This window comes from Ziziphus jujuba, chromosome 7, assembly GCF_031755915.1.
Source record: "Ziziphus jujuba cultivar Dongzao chromosome 7, ASM3175591v1".
NCBI lineage: Eukaryota > Viridiplantae > Streptophyta > Magnoliopsida > Rosales > Rhamnaceae > Ziziphus > Ziziphus jujuba.
In genome coordinates, this window is record NC_083385.1 from 18745269 (window position 1) to 18767658 (window position 22390).

A 22390-nucleotide genomic window follows, 5' to 3' on the forward strand; every position below is an offset into this window, starting at 1 on the left:
AATAATATTAAAATACAATTAATTTTAAATTTGAATTGAAAAAAGACAACTCTGAATTTTAATAAGTTTGAATTGCTAAGATGGGCCAAAGCTTCTGGACTTTTTTGAACCCCAGCGGGCAACGCAGGATCAGAATCCTCAAGGCAGTTGGCATAAAAAAAAAAAAATAAATAAAAATAAAATAAAATGCAGGGTACGCATTTTAAACCTAAATGGTGGTATGCCCCTCAAGATTCTGATATTCTCAATTCGGTCCTCAAGAGGATCTAATTCTAATTCCAATTCTAATAGTAATAGCCGTTACTATTCCCACTATAAAAATGGAAAATCCCCAATTTAGGAACACCGACCTCACACGCAACCCAAAGCGCGTGTCCGCACGCTCTCTCCCCCTTCCAACTGCCACTCCATTCCCGCGATTGCCACCAAACTCCTCAGTCCCTCTCCCACGCGCCTCTTCCACGCGAAAACCTCAAACTCCAAAACCGAACCCTTTTCCCTCATCTCCTTCCCCTATCCTCTTCTAGATTCCGCCGGAGATACGATTCCCCGCCGACAAGTCCGCCGGAATATGACGTCAGCGGAACACACACTCTCTGAAAAAAAAAAAGCACATACAATTGGAGAGGAGAAGTTGCACAGGTTAAAAGGATGCGCAGTAAACCAAATCCACCTGGTGCGCATATTAGCACGTAGTGGAAAGATGACGACCACGGCGCTCAGCTAATTTCCAAGCTTTGACTCTCTGGGTCTCTCTCTGTATAACACTTTCAGACAAAACAAAAAATATATATATTTTTTCCAAAAAAAATATAAATTAATATTAATGAACAATAATTGAAAAAAAATAAATTAATAAATAAGAAAATTAATATTTTAATCGGAAGATTAGAATATGATTAATAGTTTGCAAGTCATTTTTAAGCTGTCGTGTTCCCATTCGATTCTTCTGCAAGAATGATGAGACTAATTAGGGTTTTGGTTTTGAAGAAGATAGATTTTCGATTGGGACTACGTGCTCGAAGAGCTTGGATTTAGCTCTGCCAAAAAAAAAAAAAAAAAGACAAAAAAAAAAAAAAGATAACACAAAAAAAAGGTTCGGGTTTTTTTTTTTTTTTTTTTTTTTTTTTTTTTTTTTTGGGTTCTCTGTTTCATACTCTTATAATTTTTTTTTTCCGTTTTTCTTTTTTCATCCCACGTTTCTGCGTCCGTTTGTTTCCTGAGAAAGCTGAAGAATTGAGAATTTGGGTTTTTTTTTTTATTTATTTTTTATTTTTTTGGCTGTTTTGTTTGTGAACATAATCGAAAATTTAGCTTGGGTTGAGCTTTTTTTTTTTTTTTTTTTTTGTTGGTTCAAACAGAACAGAAGTAGTATACAAAAGAAGTACAGACATACATAATACAAACATACATATATACATTTACATACATACACATATACATACATACACATGTGTGTGTATATATATGTTTTCAAACTGGTGAAGAATTTGAGTCTTGTTTAATTTTGGTTATTCCTGTGTTTTCTGATTACTAGAGGTCGTTTTCTGTTAATACTTTTGAGTTTTTGTTACATGGGTCTGCGTATTGGTTTCTTGGTCAATGAAGTTTGGAAGAAAGTAAACAAAGCATGGTAGCATCGTCTGGGAAACTTTCTTCATTCAAAGTTTTATGTACAGTCTTTCTCTTGCCTCTCCACCATTTTGATGCCTTTTCTGGAAGAGTGGCAGAAAAAAATAAAAAAAAAATAAAAAACCAAACTCGGTGTTTCCATACTGGTTTTTCTTTTAGTGAATAATTGTTTATATTATCATGAATAGAATTTGTAATTTTTATTCTTCAAATGTGAAAACTAGTGTGTGGAATGGTCAGATTTCTCTGTTTAATTGGCTCTGGGAAATTGTATTTATTGGTTGCAGCCGTGCAAAAAGGTTCCTTGTGGTTATCTTTTATATTTATATATATACATATTACATATCTATATATGTATATATAGATATGTAATATATTCTCTTATTTGAGACGATCTTCTGTTTTAAGGTCTCCTAAAGCTTTATCTTTCTCTGCTTCCTCTCCTTCACTGTTATGTTGACGTTTCTTTGCTTTGGTTCTTGTTCGTGTTTATAACCTTCTCTTCTGTTTTATTTCCCTTTTCGTGCTGTTGTTTAGCATTTATTTTTATTTAGTATACCACTCAATTGGGGCCATGTTTTCTTCTTTTTATAGGACATTGTGCATTTTCAATGATGGAATTTAGAGGTGTCTTGTTTTCATCGGGAATTCTGAGAATTAATAATATATTTGGTTGAATCAGTAGTTTTCTATACAAAATTTTCCTTGGTTCTCTGGTTTTTAATTTTTAATTTTGTGTGGTGGATGTTTATATAGGCTCATAATCCGTGATACTGGATTTGGTATTGTCAAAGTATTACATAATTGGTTCTCTTCTGAATTTTTGTTTGAATTAGTACCAACTTTGCTATCAATTAATATCAGACACTATTTCACTGCTATTTGCTTATGTTGAAGCAGAAATTAGTACATAATCTTTTAAAGAGTGCTGTTATCATTTTAGGATGGAACCACCGAAGTTCTAATTTATATAATTTGTTACTATTTTGGCTTTAGTTTGTTTTCGTTTTTGTGCTGTGCTTTTATGCAAAAAACTAATTGAGCTGCATTCATTGTCAGTTAAAAAAGCATGAACTTTACATCCACCCAGTTTGTTACCTCAAGAAGGATGGCTGCGTATGAGCCTCTCCACCAGATTAGCATGTGGGAAGAAACCTTTAAAAATAGTGGCAATTTTAATGCATCAGCATCAATAATTGTGGAGGCGGACACAAAACTAAGTGCTCAGGTGCAATTTTTGATTTTTCGAAGTTTAAATTCTTTGGTTCTTGATATTTCAGCAATATTGAGCTAACTCTTTAACTTGTTTAATTTTACCAGTCAGAGGACACTTCACAGGGAATACTGGGAACTTCTAACAAATATGATCAGGAAGCAACAAAACCTGTGGATAAGGTAAAAGTTATATGTTTCCGCCTCAATGCCTGGTGATGTTTCTCCATTCAACTCTCTTAGTTTTCAGTTCAAAATTGATTGTGGGATAGAGACCTTGACAGAGTCAACTTTGGAGTTGCATATTACGGTTGCTTGATTGTATATTCATTCTGCAGAACTGTTTTCGTTCATCCGTCTGTGGGTGAACTTATGTTTTCAATGTCGAATGTTCGTTGTATACTTTTAGATTTACTGTCTTGTGCCCTCTCAATTTAATATAGGTGTATGCTCACAGTTGAGCAATTCAACTAATGAACTATTCACTTTTTTCTTTGTTACTTTATTTTTGTAGGTTTCTAATGAGCCTTTTACACCAGCTACTTATTGCCTGGTCCCAATTTTATTGTAAAAATTGCAGGTACAAAGACGACTTGCACAAAATCGGGAGGCTGCTCGTAAGAGCCGTTTGAGGAAGAAGGTGGGAGGCAGATATGCATTGGAAGAAATTCTAAACACACCAACTGTTTGACTAACCCTTTTTTTTTTTTTTTTGGTTTATTATTTTTATTTATTTTTGGTTTTTAACTTCTGCTCTGCAGGCCTATGTTCAGCAGTTAGAATCAAGTCGTTTGAAACTTATTCAATTAGAGCAAGAGCTTGAACGAGCTAGGCACCAAGTAAGACTCTACAAGATTCGCTTCCTTGCAGCTTCTTCAACTTGTAAAATGATTTTCATTAAAGTTCAATAACTTTTTCTTCCTAGAAAATTAATTAGAGCAATGGACTTTTACTGCAGGGCATGTATGTAAGTGGTGGATTAGATGCTAATCATCTGGGGTTCTCTGGAACTATGAATTCAGGTACATTATTAATATTTGTGACTGCTACATCTTTTGTTTTTTTTCACCTGTTTCGCACATGTTGATATTCCATAACAGTTAACATTGCATGTCTCAAACATCCTGCTTTTTAAAATGTAGAAGAGACACTTTTATTTACTGTAGCATGAATATCTTATTGTTTCATAGAAGCCTTCAAACTTTTAACTGCAAATTTGTCATTGTGCTTATATTTTTAAAATATACTAAGGAGCTTCATGTATATTTTTAGTATGGTATTTTTGAGTTCAAGCTATTAGGAGGTCATTTCAAGTATGTATATCAAGTTAATGCTTTTCATTTTTCTTGTGGTTTAAAACTACCTAAACTATGGGTTCTTTAGGTATCGCTGCATTTGAGATGGAGTATGGACATTGGGTAGAAGAACAAAATAGGCAAACTTGTGAACTGAGGAATGCTTTGAATGCTCATATAACTGATGTAGAGCTTCGCATGCTTGTGGATAATGGCATGAGCCACTATTTTGATCTTTTTCGCATGAAAGCAACTGCTGCAAAAGCTGATGTTTTTTATATGATGTCTGGGATGTGGAAAACATCAGCTGAGAGGTTCTTTCTGTGGATTGGTGGGTTTCGTCCTTCAGAGCTTCTTAAGGTGATGTATGGTTCAATTTAAAACATTGATGTAAAGTAATGCATCTCTTGTTGCATAGAGTGCTCCCGATGTGTTGGATTAGTAATTGAAGGATCTTGTTCTTAACCTTAATTTGACCGAGTTGAAATTTTTGTTAAATCTTAAGATTAAAGAGTCGGTCACATAACAATGACACAAATATGAGATAAGCAAAAACATTGGACATTAATAACTAAAACATGAGATGCTTCAGGCACATATGTGGCTGCAATGATGTATACAGACACTGGTTTAGATATTATATCATGTTCTCTTTTGTTCTAGCTCCATCCACCTTGAGAAGATGACTAAATTCATTTGCTTCAGAACCAACAGGGGAAAAAAAAAAAAAAAAAAAAAAGTGGCTTTTTTCAATCTGTCTGTCTCCTTTATTTTGTCAGTAAATTTCCCTGCTGAATGGTTAATCCTATCTAATATGGAAATGGATGTGTAAAGATTATCACTCTTCTGTGGAAGAGGATTGTGGCATCTCTCTTAGGACCAACTTACTTTTCTGTTTTGAGTAGTTCTTCTTTGGGAGGGCTGGGTCCATTTGTTTATTTGTTTTTACTTAAGATGACTACTGTACTTATTGTAATGCCAAAATTTTCGCAGCTTATGAACTGTCGAAGTTTATGATCAAGCATGAGAAGATGCTAATAAATAAGTTTTTTGTTATTTTACAGGTTCTTGTTCCCCAACTTGATCCCTTGACAGATAAGCAACTTACTGATGTTTATAACCTTGTAAAATCATGTCAACAAGCTGAAGATGCTCTTTCACAAGGCATGGATAAACTCCAACAAGGACTGGCTAAGGCTGTAGCAGATGGTGAACTAGGTGAAGGAAGCTATGCCCCACAGATGGGCACTACTGCAATGAAGAAATTGGATGATCTGGTGACCTTTGTTGCCCAGGTAATGCGTTGTTTCTTTATCATATACTGATAAATGGTTTCCTTCCATTTTATCCAAGTGTAGTTTATCTGTGTGGCATAACCTGCAGGTTTGTTCTTTCAAACTTTATAGTCAACATTGAGTTTTCAAATGGTATTTCAGAATTTCGTGGCTTACATGTCTCTTATGAGAACTACTAGTGTAACAACATTTATTGATACCCAAGACGATGTTTTTAAAAAGTGCTGAGGGAATTGGAGTGTGATTATTATTATTTTTTTCAGGCTGATCATCTTCGGCAGGAAACTTTGCGGAATGTATCAGAGCTCTTGACCACACGCCAGACAGCCAGAGGTCTGCTCACTTTGGGTGAGTACTTTCAACGGCTAAGGGCTTTAAGCTCACTATGGGCTACTCGTCCCCGTGAGCCTGCCTAGTCTTAGCATGGAAGAGCAAACAAGCTAAAAGTTTAAACTTTGTCAGCAAGATATCACCACCAGGGGCTGTGCTTTCCGATGGGAGGCGCCTTTCCTAATGCCATATTAGTCATAATGTAGACATAATTGAAGCGGCTTGCAGTTTTCACGCAGTCTCCCTTATCAATCCGAGGAAAGTTGTAAATATGAATAGCCAGTTTTTCCAGTCCTAGAGGTGAGTGGTTTGTATAAGTAAATTGAATTGTTATGCCTTTTTTTTTTTTTTTTTTTTGTACATTATATAAAAAGCAAATGTGTAGGATGCACATTTTCAAGTCTATAACAGATGGAAATTATGTGGTGTAGATATTTATTTTGTGATCTCAGTGCATCACATACATTATTCGTGTATATTGTAAAAGTATTTTCTTCATGTTAAGAAATGAAGAGATTACTTTATTCTTGGAAAGTTTATATATAAATTGTAAGGACAATCCTGGTTGGTTCCAGGGAGACGGTTTTCCTCTCCTTCTTCTTCTTCTTCTTCTTCTTCTTCTTCTTTCTTCTTCAGTTCCTATTTGTCTTCCGGGCTTTGTTTAAAGCCTAAGATAATAAGCGGTATTTATCTTTATGGACAGAAGTAAATATATTAAACTTGGGACTTTTTTTCAGTAAAAATATTAAGCTTCTAAGCAAGATCTAATTAGACGAGCTAATAGCTATTCAAATTCATATTATCTTATAAGAATTTGAGCTATACTTACGTCAATTACAGTGTTGGTAACTTGGTATGCATATTCATTTTGATCATAAATCTCTTTCATCAATGTATCTCCAACCTTGTGAACAAACCCATCACTGTAATAAAAAGTTTGGGATTTTGTTTTCCTTTTTTTTTTTTTTTTTTTTTTTTTTTTTTTTTAATTCTTAATATTTATTTATTGATTCTTTAAATTTTTAAATTTTTCATTTTTTGCAATTTGATTGACTCAAAAGGAGTTTGTGTTTGTGTAAAAAGGAGTGATTTATGAAAGTACCAGTTGGGATGAATGTGATGGAAAAGAACAAACAACTAAAGTAGAAAGAATTAATAGAGACCGGAGGCACATCAACGAAGGTGCTTATATCATCTAAAAATGGTAGATGCAATCCAATCCATAGCTACTCAACTAAACAACTACAGAAAGCGACTAACAACTCGATGGATGATGATGATCATCATCACTGGTTCAAGGCGCATTTAGACTGCCTGGTTTTAATAATAAACTTGTTACAGAGCTCTAATCAAGATGTTTAATAATAAACTTGTTACAGCTAATGCGGCATGCTGTGACATTGCCAATGCATCGCAAATGAGCAGTCACAGTGGATTTCTGAAAGTACGAGGCTGTTGTTTGGGCATTGGTTTATGAGGATGCAGAGCATGGATCTTCCAATTAGCACAGAGGCTTAACTGGTTCGAACAGGAAAAAGATAATACGCTCCCATGGAAGATAGGATTGAAAATTGTTCAAGGATATTGCTCATGCATTTAACTAATTCCACACTGCATTTTCCAGGCCTATTATCCGTAGCAATTTCTATCTTTCAATAGTAGTTTTAGGCAAGGATTTTGTTGCCAAATTGATGGCTTCCATACACTATCTGTTGTGGAGCAGAGTGATGTGTATAGCCTTGGAGTATTTCTATTCGTCCTCCTAACCAGACAATCAGCTTTTAGTTCCAAGCTGATAAAATTGGTACAGAGAAACCTTGGCGTTAAATAGTGGATCCTAAAATGCTGAATGAGCTAGCAGGAGTTAAGGATGGATATTGGAAACTTTTTGCAATTGCATTAGGAGGCTTTCCTGAAGGTGGAACTTAGATGCACTCGTTTAAGAATTGAAGATAGGCCAAACGAACAGATTCACCATTGCACCTTAAGATCTCAGTTTGAAATAGAGAGCTTCTACTTATTAACTACTCAAGCCAAACTCATATTTCAAATAAACCTATTTCGTTTTTCAAATTGGTTCATTGTTATGACCAAGTCACGTTCGAATGAGATATAAAAGCACGAAATGCAATCATCTGAACTATTTATACCCCCTAAGCTAATCCCACTTTTTGTCAGCTACACAGGAAAAATAAACACATTGATAGAGCACATTTTAAACCAGTGATTGCAAACTGAACACCTCAGTACAATGACCTATAAGGGTTTAAGGTGAAAGCATAATGGACAAGTTTTCATGGATCCTGACTCAGGTGCCCTATATCTATGGCGCATAACGACTATATAGTGACACCATGCCTCCCCTCACGGTTCTTGTAGGTCAGCCCAACAGGATGATTGATATGAAACTTATAGAACTCGCTTGGGGAGGGGTTAACAGAAAAGATAAACTGGGTTTTATCATGCTAGCAAATGAGAACAAATTCAACAAACTCAATTGGTGCATAATTGGAGTTAAATTCTTTATTTATAAGCTGAGAGCGTTAAGCGCATTACAACAATCATGGTGACTCAGTACTGAGTAATCCTCACAGCCTTGACAAACTATAGTCCAGAGCGTCCACTAGAAAATCTGCAGATAAACATGGATAATGTAAGTATATTTTTACACCCCCGCATGCCCAAAAGGAAAGAAAAAGAATGTAATATAAATAGAAAACACATCTAATCCAATTCCCAGTTAAGCTGTTCATTCTCAGCTTTCAGAATCTTTTCCCAATTTCGACCTCTTTTCAACCAAGACAAGGTTTCTTGAAAGTAGAGTGATAAACACGAAGAATACCTGCATCATCTTTGGTAAAACACATTGGTGGTTTTATTCTGAAAACAGTGCCATGCAGTCCTCCTTTCCCAAGTAGAATTCCAAGCTCTTCATTCAGGAACCAGTTAATGATTTTTATAACCGGTTAGGATGTTTTGGAGGAAATTGTAGGGAGAAAAAATATATCTCCAAATGTAAATATTCTTAATTCAAGTTTTTGGTAGGGAAGAATATGAATTACCTCTCATTTTCTCAAATACAACAGCAGTTTCTGCCTTGGCAGGTGTCTTTTCTTTTCTGTCACTAACAAGTTCTACGCCCAGCATTAAGCCTCGGCCTCTTACATCTCCGATGACTGATAAAATACAAAGTCATGCACATATAAGCGGTTCTACATTACGTAAGATTTGGCCACTCTATAAAGGTCAATATATCGCACAACAAAGAGAATATACAGGATTAAAAATATGCAAACTGAAAAAGCACAGAATAGTGACTAAGCAAAAAATTCAAGTGAACAAATGATTGTCATCTGAAGAATAACAGACATTCAATGAGTAGGATGCACAAAATATCTTCTTCTTTTATTCTCTCTCTCTCATTAAATTTATCCTGGATAGGTAAGGACATGCAGTTGAAATATTCAACAATAAAAAAGAAAAATTAATTTACAAGGAGAACTGCAACTTTTCTTGACCTAATGCAGAAACACAAAAAACGAAAATGCTTTTATTGATTGTTAATCCAAGAAACAACTGCAATGCACTGTTCAAAATTTTCAATACTAAATGACTATTCTAAAGAGACTGGATAACTAACTTTGTCTATGGAGTATTCTTGTTATAATACTTAGTTCATTCACAAGCAATATGGTAAGCCACTAACTGGGTAAGTAACTTTGTCTATGGAGTATTCTTGTTATAATACTTAGTTCATTCACAAGCAATATGGTAAGCCACTAAACTTACTCCAGCCGAAACATGCTTCTCAAAATATTTTTTCCTGAATCCTAACCAAACAAATGTACTGTGAAACTCCTATTCATTCAATTTCATCTTTGTTCTTCTTTTGGTAATGCTCTATATAATACTGATTAGGGCATTACCCTCTATGCATTAACATAATAAGAAAAATGCAAATGTGGACACAATCCATGTTCTAGCCCTACATGCTAAAAATGATCCCATTTTGGTCATTGTAAATAATTAATTCAAACAACTCTCAGTCATATAAAAATCTCCATAACAGGGTTTAATGTTTGCCTACATTCAAACCTAAAGAGCTCAACTGATTTCGGTTTGATAAAGGGCAACCAGAACCATAAAAGCAGATGGCAACTGAATCTAACTTATGCAAGATATATATCCAGATGATAAAGAATTGAGTTAGAATAACAAGTTTGAGAATAGTTACTATCATGTCTTTGCTGAAGGGCTCTCAAACGGTCAAGTAAATGAGAACCAACATCATGGCAATGAGCTTGACGCTTCTCCTTATCAATAACTCTGAGCACTGCAAGTCCTCCAGCAGAACACACAGGGTTTCCACCAAAAGTATTGAATCGAACTTTACCGGCTAGGACGCTTGCTATTTCTGGTGTTGTCACCACTGCTCCCAATGGTAAACCATTTCCAATACCCTAAATTGTTAATTGAGATTATGATGGCATTATCAGTCAAGATTCTAAGAAATCCAAAGTGCTTCGTCTAAATGAAAAAAAAGTCAAATAAATGGAGAAGCTATAACAAGCAATGTGTTTAACGTAATTTATATGACAAAACCTTCAGGAAAAACTATTAAACTTCAAAAGATAATTTTAAGACCTTTGCCATGGTAACTATATCAGGGATGACCCCCTGAGTCTCAAAACCCCAGTAATGGCTTCCTGTGCGACCAAACCCAGTTTGTACTTCATCAGCAATGCAGACACCACCGGCCTTGCGAACAATGTCATACACCAGTTTCAAATATCCAGGGGCCAATTCAACTGCTCCTCCAACTCCCTAAAATTGAAAAAAGAAAAAAAAAAAAAAAAGAAAAAAAAAGTGAGACATAATTTAGAATCATCAGTGGCTCAATCACAATGATCATAATTATCAATTTAAAGTCTCATCTAAGAAAAAAATCACTGCCAACCTGAATTGTTTCAGATAAAAATCCAGCAACTCTTCCTGAAGTACCATAAACTATATGATCTTGAACGTCTTTTGCATAAAGTTTGGCATCAGATCCGAAGACTCCATGATATGGATCTGGATTTACAACATGATGAATTTCACCCTGCATATTGTCACAGCAGTTTTTGGTTAAGTCATTTCCACATGAAAAGAATGAAAGATTTACAATTGTTACATTCAAAGCTGACCACAGAGTGAAGCTGTGATGAACGAAAAGAAAAAGAATATTACTGATTTACGTGCAAGTATCCAATCAAATTAAAATTTGAGAAAACAGGATAATGAAGGAAAGTTAGAAAATGTGATTGTTTGAGGTGCCCCCTAAGAATTCAACTTATCCTTGTTTTCTGTATAGCTGACACCATATGATATTAAAATATGTTGTCGGAATAGGATGATGTAAGATAACATTTTTCTGAAGCTATACAAAATTACAAACCTCTGGAATTGGGTACTTCCAAGTATTCAGTGCTGTCAATCCTAATGTACCAGCACTTCCTCCATGATATGCATTTCTCAATGAAATCATGCCAAGATTACCAGTGTATAGACGGGCCATCAACATTGCTAATTCGTTTGCTTCTGAGCCAGAATTCACAAAATAAACTACCTGCATTTAAAATGGTCTCGATGGGGTTAACATTCTAAATAAAGTTTGATGAAGATGCCTATAAGATTCTGCATATCTCATCTACATTATTGGAGAAATATCAAGAAAATAAAATCAAAGCAAAATAGAATCCAAGAAATGTCCATTTCCTCAGTAGGGTCTGCAATCAGCAATTCTAGAATCATAATTAACAATTTCATTGCTCTATATCAATATATGAGTAATTCTCATTCAAAGAAAGGCTTTAATCTTGTATGTTACATGGCAAGACTTTCCAATATCATATGTGACAGACCATTATGAAGAATTATATTTAATGGTAGGATTTGAATAAGGGTAAAGGTTGAGGAAGATGAACAAACCTTTAAGTTTCCAGGCATTTTTGATGCTAATGCCTCAGCAAAATCAGTTATTGCATGGTGTAAGTATATGGTTGTGGCATGCTGTAGAAGCTTGCTCTGCTCCGTGATAGCATTTAAGATATCGGGATGGCAGTGTCCACAAGAAACAGTGACTATACCAGCAAAAGCATCAAGATAGCGCTTTCCATTCTCATCAAATAAGTATTGCATTTTCCCCTCAACAATATTTAGCTGCGTACATGACGAAAAGTTAGTAGCAGAAATTGGTTTATAAATAAAATCCTGTTCAGACTATAGCCGATACAGAAATTTCTGGAAGAGAAAATACTGACTGTTAGCACTATTATACAACAACAACATATGGAAGCCAAACCTGTCATATTATATCACCAAGCTCAACTATTATACTGATTATTTGACTTCCAATTTCTGTTTGGTCATGCTAGTTCATCCATTAACAATTACAAAATGTTGTACCCCATATTAATTTGAACAGAACAAGGTCATAACATGATCCTAAAATGTCAACATTCAAACTGATTTACAGATTTCAAATTAAGTTTGAATAGATAACAACAGCAACAATGACAACAACAATCCAAATCCAAGATGCCTAATTGCTGTACAGCTCAACCACCACAACGAACTGTAAAGGTTCAAACTAATAAACATTCCAAATGATATGATCAGAAATTGTATCATTACTAGATCATGTGCAGGATGGGAAATGGAAGAGCTACCATACAAATAATTGACCTAGAAGTACAATTGGTAAAAGGCTTCTGAATAAGATGCAATTCAAATGGAAGAGCTTACATAATAATTGACATATAAGTACAACTGGTAAAAAGTTTTTGAATAAGATGCAATTTAAAACTTTCACAACTCCACAGAACAAGAAGAAGAAGAAGAAGAAGAAGAAGAAGAAGAAGAAGAAAGACATGTAAGAACCCAAAAATGAGTCCAAAATTGGCTGGAAGTATATTTGAGGGAGTGTGTTAAGGTGATCTACCTCGGAAAAATGGTAATTTAACAAACTTAATTGGTAATTAAACAAACATAAAATAACCAAAATAATATATATATATATATATATACAAAAACGCCGAATGAGGTGAAGAATATTATGGTTTTCACATATGTACAGGTTTGTTCATTTTTTCATTTTTTTCACAACCAAAATTTCATGTATCTATGTCTCTACAATTTTCCTCTGGTTTCCAAGCAGCCAAACGGACCAAAATGGTAAACTGCATTAAACCCAACAACTAGGAAAAAACAAAGCAAAAAACAAAATAAAAACAAAAGCAAAAATCAAAATTCAAAAATCAAAATGGTGAAGGAATTGAGTGCATGCAGAGAGAAGAGAGAGAAGAGAAAATTAACTTACAGGCTTGTTATAAAAGTGAAAGAGACAAGGACCCAGAAACTTCTTTCTTTTCTGGAAAACTTCATCAGCCAAAGGTCCATTGTACGGTTTCGGCTTGTAATCAAACGGAGGCAGAACAGGCAAAGCTTCATGATCAGAAGCAGCAGCAACAGAAGGTGAAGAAGAAGAAGAAGAAGCAAAACCGCAGCAGCGAGAGAGCCTATAGAAATGGTTGATGTTAAACCTGGTGGGTTTAGTTTCTCCTATTGCTTTCTTCAAAAGAAACGCCATGGCCGATTAGATTCCGTTTGAGGTTGTTGCAGAGAGTGAGTGAGAGAAAGAGAGAGAGAGAGAGTGAGTGAGTGCAAGATAGTGTTAATCCTTGTTGTGGGTTTTGGCCTTTTTATGTGAAAAACTAAGGCAGTTTTTGTTAATAATTGCATTGTTTCTTTATCTGTTTCTGACGTGTGTGTTTTTATTCATTCCATTCTATAATAATATCTTATCCTAACTTATGGCCGAGCTCCTACTGCAATCATCAGCATGGCCAAATTTTGTAAAAAAATAAAAAAATTTAAACCTCCAACCTATACGACTGGTGGTAGGCCTTACAAAAAAAAGGAAAAGAAAAAGAAATGGAAACACGTGTTGAAATCCTTCTGGCATTCATTCAATCTCTAATGCACGAAAGAAAGACACTTATCGACGGAAACATCAAACCGTGCTGGCATCCAAATCAATTCAATAACGTAAGGACTAGACATTTGAAAGAATGATGTTTATAGAAGGAAATATCAAAGGTTTCAAAACGAAACACGGAAGAAGGTGGGTTCATTCCATAAAAATATTGGATATCCCATAAAAACAGAAAATTACTAAAATATCAATATTAATTTCAAAAATTTGGAAGGGATATGGAAAAAGAAATTATAAATCTTTTAAGTATTACATTTTTCACATTTTGATTCTCCACTTTTTTCTTTTAGCATTTTGCTTTTTAAATTTTGCATTTTGTTTTTAAGAATTATATATATATATATATATATGTATGTATGTATGTATGTGTGTGTGTGTGTGTGTGTGTGTGTGTGTGTGTGTGTGTGTGTGTGTGTGTGTGTGTTTACACTTTTTTAGCAGCTTTGATTTTTGAAACGCACTTACAGTAGCTATAAAATAACAAAATTACAAAATTACAAATAGATAATTCTATTTCAGAAGATTTGTATATATCTCATTAAATGCGTTACATAGTTCAAATTTGTTAAAAAAAAAAAAAGAAGGGAAAAATGGCTAATAATAATAATAATAATAATAATTATTATTATTATTATTATTAAAATTTAAGAATTAAAGTGCAAAAAAGTAAGTTGTGTTGTTTGTTAACCTATTTATATATATATATATATATATATATTTTAAAATTATATGCAATTTGCTTACTTTAATAGTTTATTAATGATAGTTTATAGTAAATAGATATTCCTATTAATTATAAATATAAGGAGATAAAAAAAAACAAAAAAAAGAGAAACAATATAAAATTGGTTTTGCTTTTGTTGTAGTTTATTTTTTGTTTTTTTTTTTTCATATTTATAGTTAATTGATATGTCTAATCAATTTTAATTACTACTAATTAACATTAATAAGCTATGAATGTAAACAAACTACATACAATTTATAAGGAAAAAAAAAAGAAAATTAAACACCTTAGATGTTGCTTGTTAACATATTCAATATTTATTTTTGGTTTTTATTTTTTCATGATAAATTGTATGTAGTTTACTTATTTTAATTGTTTGTCAGTGGTAGTTTTAATTTATTAGACATATCAATTAATTACAAATGTAAAGGAAAGAAAAAAAAATCCTAAGCCAATATAATTTTAAGTTGTATGTCATTTTTTGTTTATATATATATATATATATTTCCTTACATTTGTAGTTAATAGAGATGTATAAATATCTTCAATTAACATTACAATAATTTTTTCAACCTTGGTATCTTAAATCCATGACCTCATAATCTTACATGTAAGTGGCTTAACAATTAAGTTAACCTTATTTAACTACTTTTAACTAACATTAATATATTATTGAAGTAAGCAAGTTAGACACAATTTAAAAAGAAAATGAACACATTAACAAATGATACTGTTTGTACCAATATTTTTTACCTAGATAAAAGAAAAGTAGAATGTAAAAAAAATAGTATTTATCCTACATTATTTTGTTGGCAAAAGCCACATGATATATTGAAGTATAAGTATTGGGCTTTTATCCCACATCAAAAAATCAAGAGATTGGTGGGTGGTTCTAATGCCATATATTGAAGCCTCCTATGCACTTTGGAGACACATCTCTCCATCTATTACACTTTTCTACCCTAGAATATTGCTTTAAGTTTTAATTTAGTTTTCAATATAGAGTAGGCTTTGGTTATTATTTTATTAAAGCCTATTATTTAATTTTTGTGCTGACCCATAGGTTGCTTATTTTATTGGTTTTAATTATTTACTTTTTTGATTAATTATTGAATATTATTGTTTTTTTAAAAACAATAAACAATGCTTAATGTTGGAAAATATTTTTCCCAACATTACTTTTTGGCATGCTCGATGGGATTCATCAACTAAGAAGCTAAGATAAATTCAACAGATTTAAAGCTCATTCAAGAAAATAATCAAAAATTAACTAATGCAGTACAAGAGCTTACTAAATTACTCCAAAGTTTGGTGGACTCACTATACTAGTAATAGATATTGGCTCCTCAGGCCACTCCATTTTTTTGCTGGTCCTTCAAAATATATCTGCCATAATACTAGTCTCGAAGACCACATCCACCCTAATGTTAGCCACTCAACTGTACCTAAACTTATTCAAGTTAAAGCCCCCTAAGCCACATCTAATTCATATATAGGCCACTCAAATTGTGCCAAAATCTATTGGGTGCATGCTCCTTAAGCTTCATCTATTTAGGTGTCTAGGCTGTACCTAAATTTATTGAAGTATTAGCCCCCCAGACCATACCGAAATCTATTAGAGTGCTAGCCTCAAAAGTCATCTTTGCCCTGATATTGGTCAATTAGTTTGCACCAATCCAAGTGTAGGATTTTCAATAGTAACCAAAGCAACTAGAATGTTGGCCTTTAAGGTCTTATCCACCCCTGTAGCACCTAAAGTCTTATCTGTCATGGAACTGACCCCTCAATAGATTACATTTACTAGAGTGCAGACTATTAAAGTAGTGCCTATATAAATGAGACAGGTTGAACGTGTAAGGCATAAAGTTCAATGATATGCTCCTCCATCAATTAAAAATCAAATTCAAGTTGGATAGAAACAATATATGCACCAAATCCATAACTAGAAATATGGCCGATATGGCAACCTTCAACTATATCAGGTTAGCCTTAAATACCTTAGTTGGAGGAATGGACATTATGATCTTCAAACCAACTGAGACTTTAGAGCGGTCTAAAGCAGAATGAACAAAGACTTTAGCATGGATTTAAAAGTTGCTACAAACATCATTTTGAAGATGACCTATAAGTTTCATCAAATTATTATAATTTAATGAAACATGGGAGAATAATGTTTATAATGATATTTTGGCCAAGATAAAAGTGGTATTTATCCTACATTGTTTTGCTAGCAAAAGTCACATGAATGATAAGGAAGAGGCAAGTGGTCAGGAAGGAAATGAGTGGGGGCTGAAGTCTGTTGTTCAGTTCGAGGAGGCGGGCCTTATCAAGCCCCCTCCTCAGCCATGAGTATTCTATTGTAGAGTTGTTGGGGATTGGGGAGATCCTCGGCAGTAAGAGGCCTAAAAGGCCTTATATGACAGCACTCCCCATTGGGACTCTTTCTATGTGAAACAAAGGTGCAGAAAGAGTGACTTGAAAAAATTCGGAGAAAGTTGGCTTTTGAAAATCTTTTTGTGGTGGACCCTGAGAATAGGAAGAGTGGCTTGGCATTAATGTGGAACAATAATTGGAGATGGTCGATCCTTTCAGTGACTAATAGCATTATCGGTGTGCTGGTTGAATCAAGTTCAGGTGGTCGTTGGATGATGTGGTTCTGTCACTGCCCTGCAGAGAGAGTGTTGAGAGCGGCTTTCTGGGAGGACTTATCCCTTAAGGTCCAATCGGGCTTGAATTCCTAGGTGTGTCTCGGGGACTTTAATGATGTAGTTGACCAATCAGAAAAATCGGGGGGTGGGGGGGTGGGGAGGGGGGTGTAGACCAATAACTTCCAAATCAAACTTCTTCCTGCGACATTTTATGCTCAACGTGGGAGCTATCGACTTAGGGTACCATGGGAATACATGTACTTGGTGTAACAAAGAGGAGGTTCGGCTAACATAAGAGAACGCTTAAACAGGGTGTTAGCTAGCACAGAGTGGAGATTAACCTTTGATAGAGTCGGAGTCACCCATTTGTCCAGTGCTTGCTTGGATCATATTCCCATCCAGTTGAGTTTAAACTTAGACCACCATTACAAACCTAGACCTTTTAGGTTTATGGAAATATGGACGAGGGATGCTATGTGTCAAGAAGTAGTGGACGGGGCTTAGAGAAGTACTGATACCAAAGTGAGGACATCCTTGGTGCGGTATAAAATTCAAGTACAGCTTTTGCGCTTCGGAGATGGAACAGGGATGTGTTCGGATTTTGTTAAACAAGGATCAATGAAGTGGAGGACAGAATTCAATGGCTTCAGAGTTTGGAGCCCTTTGAGGAATATCTTACAGAAGAAAGGAGCGCCCGACGAGATTTGGATGAATGGAGGAAAATAGAGGAAATTCTCTGGCGACAAAATTCTAGGGAGATTTGGCTTAAGGCGGGAGACCGAAATTCTAAATTATTTTATGCCTCAACAGTGAACAATAGATGGAGACTTTTCATTCTGGATCTAAAAGATTCTAACGGATGTGGCGCGAGACCAGAGAAGAGGTTGGGGCCCTGCTGACAGAGGAATTTTCTCATCTTTTCAAAGCGGAGGATATCAGGGGGAGCAATAGATTAAGAGATTTCATCCTGTATTGCATCTTTAAGGAGGAAAATGTTGCCTTGGATGCCATTCCTACAGAGGGTGACATATGGAATGCAATCAAAATGATGAATCGCACCAAAGCTCCTTGTTTGGATGGTATGCCAGCCCTATTCTTCCAAAAATACTGGCACATAGTAGGCAGGGATGTAATAAGGATGGTGTAAAACGTATTCAGGTCTGGCCTCCTATCGAAGGACATAAACCGTTCTTTTATCGTTCTTGTCCCAAAAGTCAGTTCAGTACAGAATTCAAACATCTCCATCCTATAAGCCTTTGTAATACTGTGTATAAGATAATATCAAAGCTCATAGCGGAGAAGCTGAAACCGGTTCTAGCAAAAATAATATCTCCAAATCAATCAACATTTGTCCTAATCAACATTTGTCCTAGGGCGATGGATTGGTGAAAATGCGATTCTAGCTAATGAGGTGGTCCACTCTACGATGCGGAAAAAAAGTTGTAAATGAATAGTCGGAATCAAAATCGATATGCAAAAGGTTTACGACAGGGTGGATTAGGTAGTTATTTGCAGAATATTAACCCTCTTCGGTTTTTCGAATAAATTTGTGAAGTTGGTGCTCAATTGTATTTCTTCAGTGTCCATGGAGTTACTTCTCAATGGTAGTATCTTTGGGAAAATTCCAATGGAAAGGGGATTCAAATAGGAGGATCCCATATCCCCGTTTCTTTTCATCATTATGGCTGAGCTCCTTTCAAGAATGCTTTATAAATGGGAATTTGATCAGAAATTTCATGGAGTCAAGATTGGAAGGTTAGCTCCCTCAATTTCCCACCTTATGTTCGCAGATGTTATTATTGTATTTTGTAAAGCCAACCCAGAAGAAGTTCGAAATATTCAACGTTGTCTTCAGTTGTACTGCAAATGGACCGGTAGGCCTTCAATAGAGAGAAATCCGGCTGTTTTTTCTCTCACAGTATTGGGCAGAGAGCTAAGGTAGATATCAAAAGATGTTTATGGATGAAAAAGCTGAGCAAGGAGTCGAAGCACCTAGGCTTGCATTTCTTTGTGGGAAGGAATAAATCTCAAACCTTTGAGGATCTAAGTAGGAGAATTGAAGCTAAATTTCAAGGATGGCGAGCTAATCTTTTATCCCAAGCGGGTAGACTAACTCTAATAAAACACGTAGCCAACTCAATCCTAGTGTATACTATCTCTGCCTTCTTGCTTCCCAAAGGGTGGAGTGCGAGATTGGAAAAGAGTACTCATGCCTTTCTATGGAGACATGACAACAATTCGTCGAGTGGATGGATTCCTGTACCATGGTAGAGGATATGCAAGCCAAAATCATGTGGAGGGCTAGGGATTAAAAAGATATGGAGCTTCAATAAGGCTATAATAGCAAAACTGGGATGGAATCTCATCTCCGCAGAGCATAAGTTTTGGGTCCAAACGATGAAAGCCAAGTATTTTCCAACCTCTTCCTTTATGAAATGCAGGAAAACAAGTGGGTCTTCTTGGCTTTGGAATGGTGTGCTCCAGGTCTGGTCCTTGCTAGCAAAAGGGATATGTTTCAAAATAGGAAAATGTGATAAGGTGAATTATTGGGAAGACCCGTGGATCCCAATTAGTCCTGATTTTGTCCCCAAACCAAGACTAAATGCCCTTGATTCTTATGGAATGGTGAGCTCACTAAAGAATAGTAATGGAGATTGGGATTTCAGAAAGCTTGAAAACCTCTTTGATCATGAGTCGGTAGAAAACATCAATAAAATGTTTTGGGTCAACAACGAGCAGGAGGACAAGATAATTTGGGCAAAAACCAAGTTGGGGCTTTTTAGCGTTAAGTCAGCTTATCAGATGGAAGAAGGTACTGTAGCCATAGATAGTACTTGGTGGAAACACCTTTGGCGAAGTTCAATCCATGAGAGGACCAAACTTTTCCTTTAGAAGCTTGCCAATTTTGGCCTTCCACTTAAGTCAAATCTTGTGGCAAAAGGAATCTTGGTGGATACCCAAGAGTGCATGCATGGATGCAATTGTGAGGAAAATGAACTCCACTTGTTTTTCCAATGTGACGTAGCACGGGAATTTTGGTTTGCAAGCCCTTGGGGACTTAGGTGGGAGGTTTTGGATGGTGAAGAGCTTGGTTTTTTTCTAAATTGTTTGAGCAACCCAGTAGGGTCACTCCTCGTTCACCCGGAGGATCGAGATGCATTCTTCCTTTACAGTGCCATTATGTTAGAACATATTTGGTGACTGTGGAACAAAGTTTGCTTTGAAGATTATGTTCTTAATGCTGTGCTCTCAATGAATTCAATTAGAGGAAGGGTAGAAGAAATATCAGAGTCTCGGAGTAGAGAGGAAGCCATACAAAATGATATGGTGAATCCGAGTGAGAAGCAGGTGTAAAGATGGAGAAGACCACCAGCTGGTTGGATCAAAATTAACTCGGATGCAGCACTCACGGACAAGGGCAGTCTCTTAGCCATGGTTGCGTGCAATGACAAAGGAGAAGTGATACACGTTAACTCAAAAGTCTCCATACTAGAAGTGGCGGAAATTGCAATACTATGGCATGTTATGAATTTGGCATACCATCAAGGATGGAACAGGGTTATTTTCAAAATAGATGCCCAATCAGTGGTGAAAGCCTTATATATGAAAGACCGGTGTATTCTACACTGGGCATCGAAAATCTTTTTTTGTAATATTATTATGTATAGCCATAAATTTGACCAAGTCAAGTTCCTTTGGGCTCCTAGGTCCGCTAATAGTTTGGCCCATCTTGTCTGTAAATGGGGGGCAACGCATCTTATAGTTGGTCCAGTTCTTTTGAATTGGTTGCCACCCTCCCTTTTGAAATGTATGACTCATGAGGGAGTTCCTATGGAAGCCAATTGAGTTTAGGCCGTGTTAAGCCTTTCCCTTTTGGTTTTTATAAAACCCCTGTTTTAACCAAAAAAAAAAAAAAGTCACATGAATATTGAAAGTATAAGTATTGAGATTTTGATCCGAACAAGATGTGGTAGAAGAAGACGATTGAAGACCAACATGGTCAAGCCAATGTTTATCGAAGGCTTGTAAGGAGAGCTAAGCCAATGTTTATCGAAGGCTTGTAAGGAGAGCTAAGGCCAAAAAGTTAACTATAAGTTTCATCAAATTATTATAATTTAATGAAATGTGGGGAGCAATGTTTATAACTATATTTTTGGCCTAGATAAGAGAAAACTAAAATATGAACAAGTTGTATTTATCCTACATTGTTTTACTAGCAAAAGCCATATGAATATTAAAAGTTATATTTATCCTACATTGTTTTACTAGCAAAGGCCATATGAATATTAAAAGTATAAGTATTGGGATTCTATCATACATTGGAAAGACAAGAGATTGACAAGTGATTTAAACTTATATATTAAAGCCTTTTATGCACTTTAAGGACACACATACTTATATTCTACACCTATTTACACTAAAATATTTCTGTCAATTTTAATTCTAATTTTTTTTTTTTTTTTACATTGTTCGTATTTATTTTTCCTAACTGATTAAAATATTTCATTATTAAAGGATTAAAACCTTCCTAAAGGATTGAAACCTTCTTAACTGTTTGTTTAGCAATTAAATATAACCATTTGATTTATTTTTGTTTTTATACAATTATTATTATTATGTATTTTCTTCAACGTAAAAGGTGACGCCCGTATTGAAAAATATTTTTCCCGGCAGACACCTTAACAAACGCACCTAAATATGTATGGATTCTAAATACCCATTTTTTAAACGGTGGTACAACGGTCATATGAGCCACTCCATAAAATATTACTTGATTAGGAAAACTCAATGATAACGCACAATCATACAAAATGTGAGGCGCGTAACGTTAAAATAAAGAAGTTGTACAAAAAAAACATGTTTCTTTCCTAACATACGGCCGAGTCTCTTCTGTTTCTCTTATCTTTGTTGTTATCATTATTATTTTTTTTTGGGGTGAATTCTCTTATCTCTAATTTAGAACTTCAAAAACAGTATGATTTTTTTTTTTTTCTTTTAACTATTTTTACCACTTTCGTCTAAAAAACTATACCTAATGAGTACAAAAACATGGAAATCCACCAAATTGTTGAAGATTTATCTATTTATTTGGGATAATTTCCATAAGTTTAAGATTTTAATTTTGTAATTACTAGAAGAAAGGTTTCTTAATATTTTATGATTCTTACTTTCTTCTTATTTTTCTCCTCTCTTGCAAATAAGGTGGTTTTATTTAACAA

At 34.9% G+C, this 22390-nt stretch overlaps 2 protein-coding genes across 3 annotated transcripts; one reads left to right on the forward strand and one right to left on the reverse strand.

The window, feature by feature from the left end:
• Window positions 1-787: 787 nt before the first annotated feature.
• On the forward strand, window positions 788-6357 carry LOC107425422 (transcription factor TGA4). Of its 2 annotated transcripts, none has more exons than XM_025076630.3 (9): window positions 788-1096; window positions 2692-2860; window positions 2953-3027; window positions 3425-3484; window positions 3606-3683; window positions 3803-3866; window positions 4228-4499; window positions 5204-5434; window positions 5698-6357. In XM_025076630.3, exons 2-9 carry the CDS (start codon window positions 2702-2704, stop codon window positions 5848-5850), a joined length of 1092 nt encoding a protein of 363 aa, XP_024932398.1. In that variant the 5' UTR covers window positions 788-1096; window positions 2692-2701; the 3' UTR covers window positions 5851-6357. The 2 variants fall into 2 exon arrangements, with proteins under 2 accessions (XP_024932398.1, XP_015890910.1); XM_016035424.4 differs by lacking the exon at window positions 788-1096 and adding an exon at window positions 1221-1673.
• Window positions 6358-8261: 1904 nt separating this feature from the next.
• On the reverse strand, window positions 8262-13526 carry LOC125423957 (alanine--glyoxylate aminotransferase 2 homolog 1, mitochondrial). Its single transcript, XM_048479970.2, has 9 exons — window positions 13125-13526; window positions 11735-11965; window positions 11202-11372; window positions 10722-10865; window positions 10409-10588; window positions 9999-10224; window positions 8827-8940; window positions 8607-8693; window positions 8262-8396 (listed from the first exon to the last, which is right to left on the reverse strand). The coding sequence occupies exons 1-9, from the start codon at window positions 13392-13394 to the stop codon at window positions 8353-8355; spliced, it is 1467 nt and encodes a 488-aa protein (XP_048335927.1). The 5' UTR covers window positions 13395-13526; the 3' UTR covers window positions 8262-8352.
• Window positions 13527-22390: the final 8864 nt, after the last annotated feature.